This window comes from Fulmarus glacialis, unplaced genomic scaffold (genome assembly GCF_000690835.1).
Source record: "Fulmarus glacialis isolate BGI_N327 unplaced genomic scaffold, ASM69083v1 scaffold9630, whole genome shotgun sequence".
Classification (NCBI taxonomy): Eukaryota; Metazoa; Chordata; class Aves; order Procellariiformes; family Procellariidae; genus Fulmarus; species Fulmarus glacialis.
In genome coordinates, this window is record NW_009185820.1 from 29,098 (window position 1) to 44,321 (window position 15,224).

General features: G+C 35.5%; 1 protein-coding gene across 1 annotated transcript; it reads right to left on the reverse strand.

The window, feature by feature from the left end:
• Positions 1–1,795: 1,795 nt before the first annotated feature.
• SLC17A6 (solute carrier family 17 (vesicular glutamate transporter), member 6) lies at positions 1,796–14,188 on the reverse strand (the record flags this gene model as incomplete). The annotated part of the gene is made up of 9 exons (XM_009578975.1): positions 1,796–3,265; positions 3,619–3,746; positions 5,210–5,320; positions 6,042–6,174; positions 8,313–8,462; positions 10,914–11,056; positions 11,965–12,051; positions 12,153–12,240; positions 14,074–14,188. Coding segments are annotated over 9 exons (1,288 nt in total), but the record flags the coding sequence as incomplete, so codon positions are not given.
• Between the last annotated feature and the right edge of the window lie 1,036 nt (positions 14,189–15,224).

Consider the following 15,224-nt stretch of genomic DNA (forward strand, 5'->3'; position numbering starts at 1 on the left):
AAAGAGGAAGTAAAGGAGTCAAAGCAGAAGCAGAGAGCTAGAAAGAGAAGATCTTAGAGTGGTGTAGCGTTTAAAGGCAATTATTGAGTTCCCACTGGGTTGTGCATGGCTGAACAGTGCAATGTCTAATGCCTAGGTTAAAGTCTCTCCTTTGTTCTAGGTAATTAAAAGGTGTCAAGCTAATAAAAAAAAAAATTACCTGTATTTAATGAAAGAAAATTATTGAAACAATTTCAAAAGATAGAGAACCTGTAAGATTAGACTGAAAAGTAAGAAGAATTGCTTTTGATTTTGTTAATTAGTTTTCATTTTCTGAGCTGTCCACTTACCATGATAAATACAACCATACTTCTACAGCCCCTATTTATCCCACTTTTGAATCTTTCAGGAAGTTTCCATGGCAACATCACACCAGTCCATCAAAACAATTAGCAGTAACTTTGTGTGTTACCTGACTCAGCATCTCATGACAACTAGTCTAGTGGTGAGAAACACTGGGCCCATTACTGTTCTATCTAGTGTTTTGCAGCCTTTTGTTCAGTTTGGTGTTTCTACATTCTTCTACTTGGTGATAGAAAATTATTGACGAGTAAAAATTTTGTTAGAAAATTTTGTTTGTACTTTTACTATAGGGTTTGTTGAATTTACTGGTTTTATTGATTCCTCTAGGGTCTATCCAAAGACAGATGGAAAGTAACATTATGTTTCAGTTAAGGAGTCTTGTTGCAGGAGCAAGAAAGGAAACAAATTCCAAGATCAGCAGTCTGTGATGCTTTTCACTTTCTTTAGAGAATGCTGACCCACGCCAGCTCTTTAGCTAACATAGATTAGTCTGTCTTGCCCGGTTTCGCTGCATTGGCTGGCACATTGATCCTCCTGCTCCTTTCTCTTCCGCGCCTACTCCAGCTATCCTTATGAGAGGAGGAACAGCAATCTAGAATTAGGTGCCTCTCCCACCACACATCTGTGCATGGTTGGAGGAGAGAGTAGACAATGCAGGACGTTGGGTGTTCAGCATTCCTCCCACCTGGGACATAAGATATTATCTCCATGTTGATAGCAGAATTTGTTCTGCAGTGACTATAATTTTAATCATCTATATTAAAGTGCATCTAAAATTACAAGAAACTACAATGGTCCTTTTTTATATAAAAGGATAAATAGAGCATTTTATTAACACTTTTTGCAGCAACAAAAGTGACACAGTCCACATCTTTTTCATTAAACACAGCAAAAGCTATGGTCACATTTTACATCACTTTGAGGCACAAAGCAAAATATTTTTTTCTTAAGGTCAAGGTATGGTTTGCATTAAAAAAAAGGAGAAGAAACAATCCTCAAGTTGTATATTGCGGCAGCAGGGTTTCCAATCACTAGCACAATACAATGAACAGACCAAGAACCCAGAATGGATTATTACATACAATAATAATCATTTGATTGAATTAAGAAATGGATCATTGTTGTCATTTTAGAGTATTAAGAAGTGGTCTGGTGTTGCTAACTTCAGTTTGGTTCAGTTTGGTTTAATCCCAACAACCCCAAATATATACAACAAGCTAAATGAAGGTTAATATGTAGTCTAGAAGATTATGCACTTCGTAATGCATTGCACTTATTGCTTGGTACACTAATGTTGCAGTCACTGTTGAGTTATGCTAAAAAGACAAGCGTGATGCTTGTTGGCTTCTTTCAACCCAACACTAGTTATTTGCCACTTTGGTTTATTGTGAGTTTATATGTTACTCATATTCAGTGTCCATTATTATCAGATTTAATTGAAAGACAAATACATTTTTTATTTCAGGGATTTCTAAAATAGCAACATTTTCTATAATTACAGTATCTTCAATAAACTTATATCTATGTATACAACTGTGGCACGATGTGTAAAAATATGAAAGCTATTAAGGGAAGAATAAGGGTTAAATTATTCTCTGTTTCTTCTATTGGCTTCAAAATATTCTGCAAAACAAATACATCCTTTTTCATAGGGCTACTTGCTCATAGTAAATTTATCTTTGGAATTTTGTAAAAGACTATAACTTTTTCTAGGTTATATTGGTTTTTTCTCTCTCTCTAAAGACACCAGTACAAAGTTGGAGTATACTGCAAAGAAAAGAATAATAAAGCTTGTTTTTTGATAAAGGGATTTGACAGTCTGCATGAAAAGTCAGACTTAACATTATATATTGGTTTTATATTAGTTGATAAATGCAGGGAAGAACGTGACAATGCCTACAATTTCAAAAGATTCTGTAAAGAATAGAAATAAGAATTTGTGCCCAAACATTCAGTATAAAACTCCTAAATAATTCCTCTATTCATCACAGAGTAGCCTGCAGCATGTAATCACAATAAACATACAATATGCCCTATTGGTTCTTTAGGCTTGATACAATTACCATTAAAGGAACTGGATCAATCCTTTGTAAATGCCTAGGACTCAACCTTTCTTCTTTAAGAAAACTCTTGTCTTAGACTAAACACACAATTCCCACATTGCACTGAGTAAATGTGTGTATTTAACACAATCTCTTTCAATACAGTGTAACAAATATATAAGTGCATTTTTAATGATCAAGTAATTTTGGCTTTCTAAAAAGAGCATTAGATGTGCCAACTTGGTTGCTTAGTTGTGCTTTAATCCTTAGTTATGAGTTTTAGCTCTTGTATACTGTAAGTATCTAATTGCCTCTATAGTTTTGACCAGTAAACCCTTAAAACTCTAATGTTTGTAGAACAAATATAACCTAATGAAAGTGATGACATCACAACTCATACAGATTGCACTTTAATGGATTTTTTTTACAGTAAGACCTTCCTGTTTGATATGTGTTTACATGTTTATACCACATTTTATTTCTGTGTGCAAACAATCACAATGAATTTAATCACAAACACTACAAAATATACCCAATATTTAGGTTTGTTATGAATAATCTCCTTCCTTGTAGTTGTATGAGTCTTGTATTTCCTCTTGTACAAATTCCTCTTTTTTCTCCCAACCATTAGGCCAGCCACCGTTGACCTGGGTTGTAGCACCGTAAGACTTGGTGGTACCATAATTTACATAATTCTGAGTAATGTCCCCTGTCTCTTCAGCAAGTTCATCTTCATGAATAAAGCCACATTTTTCTTCACTTGTCTGTTCAGGGTCTGCCCAGGGTTGTTTCTCTCCTGAAGCAAATATGCCATAGAATATAACACCTCCATAATGAACTAAAGCAGCAATGAGGAAGACATATTGCCACTCTTCACGTGTCTGTAAAGAAGAAATTTGCTAAATCAGACTAGTACATAGAATCATCTAACTCTTCTGAGCAGAAAGATTTCAATTAGGGATTGAGGCAGTGACAGTCAGCACAACTAAAACATTTCAGTGTCCAGTTTCTAATTATTGCTTCCTTTGAAAAATCACTATTCATTAGCCTACAAAAGGACCAACCTAGTGAACATACAGTGAAGCATGCTTCAAATTTACAAGTTCCCAGATGCTATCCCCTAGAGGTCCCAGACTTTAACATGGATATTCTGGCAAGTTGTACTATGGAAAGGTCTTTTTCTTGAAACCAATGGTATTAAACTGGAAGATTTGAAAACTGTATTACCATTTACCTTGTTCTTTGTCATTGCTCCGACAATTATAGGGCAAACCATTCCAGACAAGGTCCCGACTCCATTAGAAATCCCCATTAAGATGCTGGCATACCTCGGGGCAATGTCTAAATGGTTGACATTGAATCCTGCAACACAAAGGTCAGCAAACATTCATACCAAAAGCAGAGCATTACTTCAGTTCTGAATAGTAATACTATCACTTGACAATTTTACTATGACATATTTGGGCTGTTTAATTGTATTTCTTTTTCTCTAAAAGGCTTCTAATGGTTAAATATTCCTAGCGAGACTCTGTGTTTTCATTTTATTTTAAAAATATATTATAAAAGGATACCGAATGTATTTTCTTCCCAAAATTGCAGTTTAAAAAAAAAAATCCCAGTAGTGACTGTGTGGAGTAGAGAACCCAGAAGATATTTAGGCAGGGAGAAAGTTCATATTTGTGCAGTGTCATTCATGACCATTTCATGCTGTAAATAACATGTCATTTCTTCTTCCAGCTTGTACCACTTTCCTATTGCTTACATTTTTCTTTTTGTCACACAGACCAGCAGAAGGGAGTTCCCTTCTGTTCTTGAGTGGTAAAATGAAGGGAGTAAAAGGACAGTATGTGTAAATGATTTAATAATTATTTTTATAAATATTTGTTTGTTCTCTTGCATTTCCAGCAGCTTAATTCTGTTCAAATCTATGCAGTAACTATTTAAATAATCCTAGAAAAAACATATGCTTCTCTGAAGTGACAGAACTCATTGTCCCCCAAATAAGCACTTAAGTAAGTGAAAACAGAAACCAAATCTTTGGATACATAAAGATAATAAAAGGGAAAAGGCAGGCAGTATGATATGGATAACTGTTAGAGAAAGTGCAATACACTTTTCAAGTTGTACAAAACAGGCATGGTACCTTGCAGAATATGTGGGATTAAGGACAGATTTGATTAAGGGGGATTAAGGACAGATTTGATTAAGGAGAGTTTAGATGTCTGGCACAAAAAAAAAGAGAGCCTGTTTTAGACATAAGGAACCAGCATGGGAGAGGATACGAAGATCACAGTGGGAAAACAAGGGAAGGCCAGGTGACTTGTGTTTGGGAAAGGCAAAGGCAAAGAGGTGATATATCAGCAGGAGAGGGGAAGAGCTGAATTTTAAATCAGAAAAAAATTCCTAGTAATTAGGCCCCAAAGTAATAAAAAATGCAACGCTAACAAAGCATTAACTAATATACAGTGGAAAAAAATAGTAAAAGACCTATATTTAGAAAAAGACATGTAAATTTAGGTATCATTGTATAATACCAGTCCATTTGTGTTATATGTTTGATAGAAAAATCTATGGTGTACATTAGCACCTCGCTGAAAAGAAAGTCTAATTTGCTGCAATGAATATGGGAAAGATTGAAGTATTTCAACAAAAATAATCTAATATAGAAGATGTGGTATTGATTGTACTTTCCTTTGTAATGATCATAAATAATGTCATTTGGAATTCCGAGGTTTGTTTAAATTACTGTCAGTGAATAAAAACCAAATGAGATGTTCTATCTCTTAGGATAAAATAATTTACTAATAACAGTAATACAATCTTACCAGATATGGCGAATCCACTAAAGCCTACAGCAAGCACTAAGAATGAAATAGCCACTCCTTTACTGTGAGAATATCCTACCACGAGAAGAAGAGTTGCTTCCATACCAAAACCTGGGGAAATCATAGAGAAAACCAGGCATCAGATTTAATTTCCTCTCAAATATTGCAGGTCTAAGGATGTGGTAATATTTCATAGGAAGACAGAGGCAAAACAATACCTCAGAGTGGAATATAATCAGGTATTTCTTTCATCCCTAAAAAACACATGCTATCTCAAATAATCCTTATTTTATTCTTTGTATGCTAATTTATTGTTACTTCAGTTTTAAGATGAAAAGAAATACTTGTGATTTGGATAGGTCATTCCAGCCAACCCTAATGGGAATATACACTTCACCTGCTTATGAATTTTGCAGCCCTTATCACAGCCAGGATTCAGCTCAGAATCTCTCAGAAGTTAGAAGTTAATCTCTCAGAAGTCAGATATGTAATCTCAGGTAGTTGTCTGGGCTCTCTTAGTGCAGAGGGTGTTTAGATGAGGAACTAAGATTCAGTAAGTAGCTAAGGGTAGGCAAATTACCCCCCAAAAGCTCATCTGTTTCTTTAACAGCCTAAATGTTTTTTCGAATACCAAATATCTATATTGAAACTGGGAATAGGAACAACTGTGTTTACTTTTCTTTAGTAACCACATCTGTAATGCCCCAAAAATGTACAAAGTATTGATTCATAAGTACATAAAACCATGCAGTTTGTTTGTTTACTGTATACAGCATACTGTATGGACATTGGATCTGTACAAGAAGCTTTTTCATAAAGTAGGAAGACTTACCTCCACAGTTCATTATCTTTCTCACAGTAGTGGTTGAAAGAATCTGCCTGCTTCTTAAAAAGTCTGCAATTTGTCCCCCAATAGGAACAATAATTGTCATCACTAAATGCGGCACAGCAGATAAGATACCCACCTAAAATAATCATTAGAAGTAGCAGAGTATAAACCATAAGAAAATATGGATTCTTCATTTTCTGAAGCATTCAGCAACTAATTAATTGTTTCTCTTCAATTTCAGGCTATGTGCTAAAACTAAAAATCTTAACTTGGTTTATTAAACGAACAAAACTGGTGATCTTAAGTTGTCATTGTATTTTATGAAGGACAGCCAGAGTTTTTAAGAATCTCTGATGCCGTGACACTTTTTGTTTATAGATTGTTTTCACAGTTTATGTTTAAACTAATGTCTTTTTTTCCCTGACTTATAGTCCCTTTGCCCTTTCTTTTCAGAAAATTTATGATTAAATGTGTCGAACTGAATTGCTACATTTCTGTTAGTGATATGTTTGGCATAGCATTGCCCAGCAAACCTAACGTGTCTAGACAGATTCCCTGTGGATTATCCTCATGTGCATAATGGCCATTTGCCTTTGATTTCTGACCATCCCTCAAGCTTCAAATTTCATACAGGCAAAGGATATGTCTGGGAAACTCTGTACATAGTGAAAGATAACATACTAAATATCCATTGACAATATTCCAAATGCTGTACATACTAGCAAAGTAAGACATAATAATTTTGTGATGACTGTCCCAAAATATAACAATATATTTGAAGACCATTCCTTCAAAGTGAGTGTGGCATGAACTGCCACCTGCTATCTCCTGTCAACATAACTGTCTTGCAGATAGTTTAGTTTAGTATGCATGGCATTTTGTTCTAATTGGGAATTCTGGTTATTGTGTATATCTGAACATGCGCTTATGCCCAGGGGTTTTTGCGTAATTCCTATCTGAACAGTGTATCAGTCTGGCCTGATGTCTGATCTGAGTTACATCAGCGTGCAGAGCAGACAGACTCCATGAGAACAAAAAGAAAACAAGTTTCCTCTATTCTTCAATTAAAGTTGTGAAATTGTGTATTTCACTGCAGTTTATATATGTGGCAACTATGTTGTGACAGCCAGCTTCATGTTAATAGATGTTTCTCCCAATAAGCCAGATATTAACTATGAGGTAACTATGGTATTGCAGTTACTGCTTTGAGGTGTTCCTGACTAAATGATAACTATTCATTTATGAGCATCCATAGCCACAGCAGGTGAGAACTGACTTTGCTGTCATTGTTTACAAAGCTCCGCATTTCTTTGAATAGACCCTAAGAAAAATCTTGTAGACGAAATTATTAGATTAATTCTAAAGGATGTGACCATTCTTATTGCATGCATAACAGATGATGTCTCAAGCATAGCAAAGCTCCTTAAAATATTTCCAGCTAAAGATGGAAGCCCATCTTTAAATGCAGGATGGCATTACGTAATTTTGACAGTATTCCATAATACAGCAACACTTTGGAAGTTACTCATCTAATTGTCACTTACACCACAATTTAGGGTGACAATACCTCATGGATAAGAATATGGGTCTCTCAAAAGCACAAGCCTCCATCACTTTCTGTATTAGTAGCAAGCTTACTATACACTCTGAAGGCTTGTTTGCATGTACCCATGTTTACATTATGGGTCTGTTCCAAAATTCATATGAATTATGTGGAACCTTAGATCATCCCTATGTCTCATATTTTGCCACCATCTCTTTCGCTTCCTAAGTGAAAAAGGGGGAGCAGTTCTCATCACATTAAAGGGGGATATAGAAAGGTGACAAGTTGTACTCTCCTTCCCAAAACTAGGTGGTCCTGCTTTGTAAAATGCACCTGGAAAAATGGAGCCACTCGTCAATGCTTTCTTCACAGCTTTGGTGCGATCCTGCATCCCCTGGGTGTCAGGGACAGAAGTGTAATGGATTTCTTGATACCTTTCTAATACCATGCATGATCTGGTTTCAAGCACTTAACTGAAGGTCTTTTTGCAATATGGCCCCAAGTAGATCATCACTAAATCTCATCCTGCCTTCACCTTCCTCTATCCAATCCCTTGGCATTGTTGTTACTTCGCTTATATGTGCTGGTCAGGGAACAGTAACTGGGAGGAATAAGATTTAAGACATGATAAAGACACAGAATACTTTTCTTTCCTCCTCCTAATAAATACCACAAATGTAGCTCTGATATTTACTTAGCTAAGGTAAAAGCTTTACATTATTTTTACATACCTTGCTGATTTCAAATCCAAACACTTCCTCAAAGTAAGCAGGCTGACTTATAAGCAGCAAGTAAAAAGTCCAGCTTCTACAGAAGTTTGCAACAATTATTGCATAGACTGGCATAGATGTAAAAAATTTTCTCCATGGAGTTTTGTATTTCTGAAACATAGAAAGGGGGATGCAGTCACCATTTTGATCATTATCAACTATCTATCTTCCCTTTTCCTATCTGTTATTTTTACCTATACTCCAACAAGCTCGTATATGCACAGCTTTATGTATCTGAATTCCAGTGAATTCAATTATCATAAAGTACATGCATTCACATTTGGATGATCAAGATTTAATTTAAAAACATAAGCAAGTAAAAACTACTACAAAATGCACAAGTGGAGAAACTCAGTGATACTTAGCTGTATCACAACACTCATGTACAAGTGCCATTATCTCAGTCATGTAAATATGACTATACTAAGTCTAAAATAATAATATGTCTTTAAAAGACAATGTTGCTGTGTACAAGGCAACAGTCAGATTTTACACTGTGAGTACACCATTTCATCCAGATTTATTTTAAGCATGTATTTTAGCATGCAAATTTTAATCCCAGCATTCTGAATAATTTTTCTATCAAGCCTCAGCTGAAACTGCTTGGTCAATATATTTTTTGTTTGTTTTATTGTATTTTTAAAATTAATAACATAATGAAAAAAAAATGACAGATGGACAGAACTACAATCCTGCTGAGTCCCAGCACCTCTCCGTGAGCCCAGGGTTCTGCCCATCTGTGTTGATCCAAATACAGGATCCAAATACAGACCCCGATGAGTGTTTGAAAATCGCTTCAGCAAGGTTTCAGGCTGAATTTAGTCTACTGCTGATTTGAATACTGGCTTTTCTTCAAAGAAAAACAGCCCATAGATGGATATATGCAATAGCTTGTATAGTTATTAAATTACACTTAAGTGAGAGCTAAGGATTAAGTGTGACTTAATTAAAGAGAAGCCAGCCAGAAAAGCTAACTTGATACTATGGGAAAAATTTCAGCCTAAATATTTTAGAAGCAACTGAACTATTGATACAAACTAATCACTTCCAAAAAAAGTTTAATTAAAAAGCAAAAATAAAAATAGACAGAAATTATCCAGCCCAAGTTAGAATTATATGGACATCCTTTGAAGTATCTCATTTCACGTCAGATTTTCAAAAGCACTTACAAGAAAACATGAACACTGCTGAATGCTATTGAATATCAACCCAGACACTCCCTCAAGAACACCTAAAAATGTCAGCTATCAAAGAATAATGTAATATTTCCAGTTCCCTGTTTAATCTGGATCAAATGTTTTTTACTAAGAGAAAAATGCTTTATTCCTGAGTTCAATCAAGAATCAATGTTCTGACCAATTAGAAAACATAATGAAGAGTGGTAGTGAAGGTCCACTGGGAATGGAGGGTGTAAAAATTTGAGCAGATGAAGTGAGGCTTAAGAACCAAAATTTTTTTACTTTCTTAAATTAGTAAGCATGGTGATAGTTTCTTTAAAGCTTTTCAATAGTTAGAGAAATAAGAAAATTATTATTTAGCATGATAGGATTATTAAGTGGCTAGAAAATTTTCTGAGTTCATAGATTATTTTTTAGGAGTTCTTGAGAACTAATCCAGTACAGAACTAAGTCAGATTATGAAAGGCTTGATAGCATTTTTCCAGCAAAGTTACCACAATAATGGGGAATGTTCCTACGGCTCTCCTAGCTCTGTTGCAACTTACAATCTTTCTTGCAAATGAAACATAGAATAGTCAGGATTTGCTTTTTTTCTGATGTTCTGAGGACCTCAAGAGACACTGAGTAGTGCTTTTTCTCCAGTTTACTTTTAGGAAGAGGAAAACCTTCCAGAAGGGATTCTGTAGGAGGGAAATTAGCCACTTGAACTCAAGGTACTATGAATGTCTCAATAAAGCTGCAATTTCAAATGTAGCTGTAGGGGTTTCTTTATACTTTGGAGTAGAAAGAGAGACATAAATTCCATGAGTGATCTGCTAAGAACTGGAGACCTTATTGCAGCCTTTCAGTACTTAAAGGGTGCTTATAAGAAAGATGGGGACAAACTTTTTAACAGGGCCTGTTGGGACAGGACAAGGAGTAATGGTTTTAAACTCAAAGAGGGTAGATTCAGACTAGATGTAAGGAAGACATTTTTTACAATAAGGGTGATGAAACACTGGCACAGGTTGCCCAGAGAGGTGGTAGATGCCCCATCCCTGGAAACATTCAAGGTCAGGTTGGACGGGGCTCTGAGCAACCTGATGTAGTTGAAGATGTCCCTGCTCATTGCAGGGGGGATGGACTAGATGACCTTTAAAGGTCCCTTCCAACCCAAACCATTCTATGGTTCTATGATTCTTGTCATGCAGCAGCGATTTCCACTCAGAAATCCATCAGCAGATTTCAGATCTCCCCACCCCCAATAAAATTCCGTTGTTTGAAACATGCTTTTCTGTCTTAAAGAAAAAGGATGTTTGATTTTTTGTTGTTGTTGTTTCTATTTGTTTTTCTTTGGGTTGTATTACTATCTCATAGGATACAAGTGTGTGCGTAATATTCTTACTTCCATTGCACCTAGGAGGTTGGCACTCTCTCCAATGCTTTCTTCTATGTATCTCCTTTCTTCATCTGTGATTGTAGGATGCTTTGCAGGACTCTCATATGAAACCAAAAGCCAAAACATGTACCAGACTATACCAAAGCTCCCTTTGGAATGGAAAGAAGAATTTTAAAAAGATGCACAGTAAAGCAGCAATCAAGGAAAAATCTGTGAATAATTATAACAAATTTAAATTGCAATTGTTGTTATTGCTCTTCTACTTAGTCATTCTAACAGAAAGTCGGATCCTGGGAACAATATTTGTGCAAAATACATGCAGAGCTGGACCACAGTGAGGTCGTCTTTGTTTCATTTACAGAATGATTTCACTGTAAGTGAATATTCACTGATATTTTAACATGAATTTGTACAATGCAATGCAATGAAACAGCTTCCATTTCATTTCACCAGCCTGTAAATGAAGTTCCATTCTGCTTTAAGCCACTCTTGCTTGATTACTGTACTAAATTTTTTACCTGCAAAATACAAGATTGTAGCATTCTTTTCAACATAGGAATGCACTTCCTGAATTTATTAAGTTTCTGTAAGGTTTCCCTCCAACTCACATCAATTTTACACTGCAGAATGAACCCCTTTGGGACATTTTTTTCCATCAGTGTAAGTTAAGGTAGCACAACTAGTGTGAATGAAGTTATGTAGGTCTTCAGTTAAAAATCAGGACATCTCAGTCAGGGCAGGTACTCTAAACTTATAGTTGTACAGATGAAAGTGCGACCTTACATGATCTGAGATTTTATAGCTCTGCATAGCAGTTTGCACTACTTATACTAGAAGCGATGAAGGTTTCACTGTGAACTAGCTTCTCTTCTAATTTAATAATGTTGCTTTCCTACTCTCTCCTTTAAATTCTGTTCTTTCATTGTCCTTTTCTCTAGACTGTATTTTTAGCTTTATGAACCCACATCTCTTTTTTTGGCCTCTTAATAGTAGCTTTTATATTTTTGGAAAGAGTAAGGTCATATAATGTTGGAGTGAGATGAGAAAAAATGCATACCATACACATAGAACACAGAAGACCACCCAGTATATTGCACTAGAATTCCAGCTAAAGGCATTGCAATAACAGCTCCTGCATAGGAACCTACAAAACAAGACATGTGTGGATGAAAAAGGTGAAAAACTCAGTCTCAAAATACTTTTACGTTACAGATGAAAGAAAGACAAAAATAGAAAGTTACTTACCACAAAAGGAAGTGGTTGCTAACCTACTTCTTTCTAATGGGGGGGCCCACTTGCTCCAAATACCGTGGCAGGCAGGGTAGGTGACCCCCTGGGGAATGGGTGTGCCACAGGTTAGCTAATGCTGATCAATCACTCAGTTCATTGTCTTTGCATGATTTATTTTGTTTTAATCGCTACAAACAAGAAGTTGAGAATGCTTTGCATTTCTATAGTCAAGTCTGAGCACAGCCGTAGAAAAACTTCAATTTCTATTAAAGTTGAAATTGTATATCACTCCAAGTCATTAAAGAGGCCTTATGAAACGGATATAAAACATTATTATTTCCTTTTACTCCCCCTCCCCCTTCCAGGAAAGAATTGCAAAGAATTGAAAAGAAAGACTCTTAATGCACAAGTACAGAGTCAAAGGAAGGATGTAAACACAGACCCTCTAGAGTCTTTCTAATGCTGGGCTCATTTCTCCAACCCTCAAGTTTGGTGGCCTTCTAACATTTTTTGATCTAACATTTAAAGTATAATTTAGGAAATACAGATTACTGTTCCACTGCTCTAAAACTAGAAAATAAGATCAGTAAGAGCTTAAAATTATAATGTTAAGAGAGTTTTTCACTACCTTTGTCTTTAACGAGTCTTCTGGAGCACTTAAAGCAAATAATTGGGTGATATTAGTTGGTTTGATTTTAAACCAGTTATTTTTAAGTCTCTCTTCAAAACCAGCCTTTAACTTCATGATAGGAAAACTACACAGAGATCACGGCATCTTGCAGTGTTGAAATTTTAGAAGATTTAGTATGAAATAAACATTAATTTTTCACAAAATTCATGCTTAAAAGTTATGATGTATGCACAGTTATATAGAGTCACTTTTCTCTTAATTTGATGTTCTGTTTCCTATGCAAGAAAAAATTAATGACTTTTGGCAAATGTTGAGATTACCATAAATGTTGAAGTTACCAGTCTGAATATACAAAAAAGGTTGTAGAATACGTTCTTCTGTTTTGAAAGAAGATCCTATAACCAATTTCAGGTTCATTTCAGTCTTTCGTTAACTTTTTACAAAAATATAAAGACATAATCTTAAGATTGTCATGATTTATTGTAAACCTTCTTCAAAAGGTCCTGTTTGAGATGTTTTGCATTCACAATTCCTTTGAACAGTATCACAGAAAGGAGTGGGTCTAAAATAGCTATTTTATTTTGTAATTACCCACTTGCTTCTGTTCCTCTCCTCTTTGCAGCCAAGCACACCGCTGTACATGCAGATAATTTTTCAGGAATGGATCCAGATTTATACATATATACTTTAAGAACTTGATTGACAGTTACCTAACTTTCAGGCACATTCTGCACCCTCTTTTGGACTCTTTTTATACAATAAAGTGCATGAGTTAAAATCAGCTCACGCAACAGAAGTGTGTAGCCCTGAGGAACAAAGAACCAGTGACCACAGGCTTAAAAATCTGTCTTTCAGTAAAGAAACAAGCAAACAAATAGATTTAGAAGGCAGGCTCAATTTTTTTCTCTCTTAAATCATGGTAAATCTCTCACTCATATCAACAAGAGCATGGTCAGGGCCTGTGATAGAAGTTTAATTCTTTATTATAGATTTAATCTGTGAGGCTGGACAGCAAATAACTCTTGAGAATAGCACCAGTATAAGACCTGTGCAGTACAGGATTTCAGTGAAACTTCAGGGTTAAGTACATATCTCACTGACTTCTCAGCAAGGGAAAACTTTGCTATGTAATTTTATAGATGAAGGAAAATCAAATACATGTAATTCATACGCTGAAATCCATTACACTGAAAATCAGTAATAAACTGAAAGCAATTTTTATTTTCTCCTGAAAAGTTACAATTGCTAATTAAAAGCTAACAAGCATCTATCACATTTAATGGTTATTTTATAATTTTTCCATACCTCTACAAGGCCCTGCAAGATCCTAACAAAGATGACACACCCATAGTGCACTCTGGCTGCAGACGGTATTAACATGTTGAGGGAGGATGTCAGCAGTATAGCAGCACCAAATACTCTGCAAAGGTGGAAAAAAAAAAGGACAGGAAGTAACTTCAGTGTTGTTCCAATTGACTTATTCCACATATGCTCACATATCAATATAGCTGTATTTAAACATATGTTCTTTATGTAGGGGTTATACTAACTGCTGGACTGGATTAGTGTCTACTTCCATCTAGTATAATAACTTGTCTGATAAGACCCAGACCAACCATGGACATATACATCTATTTAGCATAATTTCCGAAAAAAATACTTCTTATACAATCACAGGTATCGACCTTACTCTCCCTATAAATCCCCACTCTAAAAATCACATCTATTTCAACCAAATCTGATTGAATTCACTACCCTCTAGAGAAATTGGAAAATAGGTCTCCAAATGGTTTGGTAAAACAGGTAGCCACGTAAAAGAGAGATTCTCGTTAGTGCTTTAATTGTAGGAAAGTGGCATCGTGCATTCACTACTTATAAAGCAGAAGATAATCCACTTTTATAAATGCCAAAGCAGCAGGAGGAGTTTCAAACAGAGCTGGGACTTTCTTAGACACAAGAGTTAATCAATCTGGAAACGCATACCCATAGAAAACAGATCATTCTTTCTGCTGTTTTTTCAGAGGCTACTCATTGAATATTGCTGATTTTGACTCCAACAGCATCCTAGGAATTGCTTCAAATAAGGCACATTACAAGGTCTAAATAAATGTGTGAAGTGATGATTCATTTTCAAAATTCCACTGCTTTGACTGAATTTTAACTTGATTCACTTAATATCTGCCCCTTGTAGGAGGAAGCCTTTTCTCCAGCATTATTATATCATTTTTTCATGCTCATTCATTCCTTTATTGTGGAAATAATCCTTTTTTTCCCCCATTTTCCTTTCAGTGGAACTATGCAAAGGGATGAAGCCAGTAGCAATGACTGGCCGCTTTCTTTATACAAAACTATGTAATGCTAAGATAAATCCTGGAGATGTCTTAACACATGACATCATGGTATCTGATGTGGAACTGATTTGACAGAAACCTTTAACCTTAGCATGTGTTCTTCAG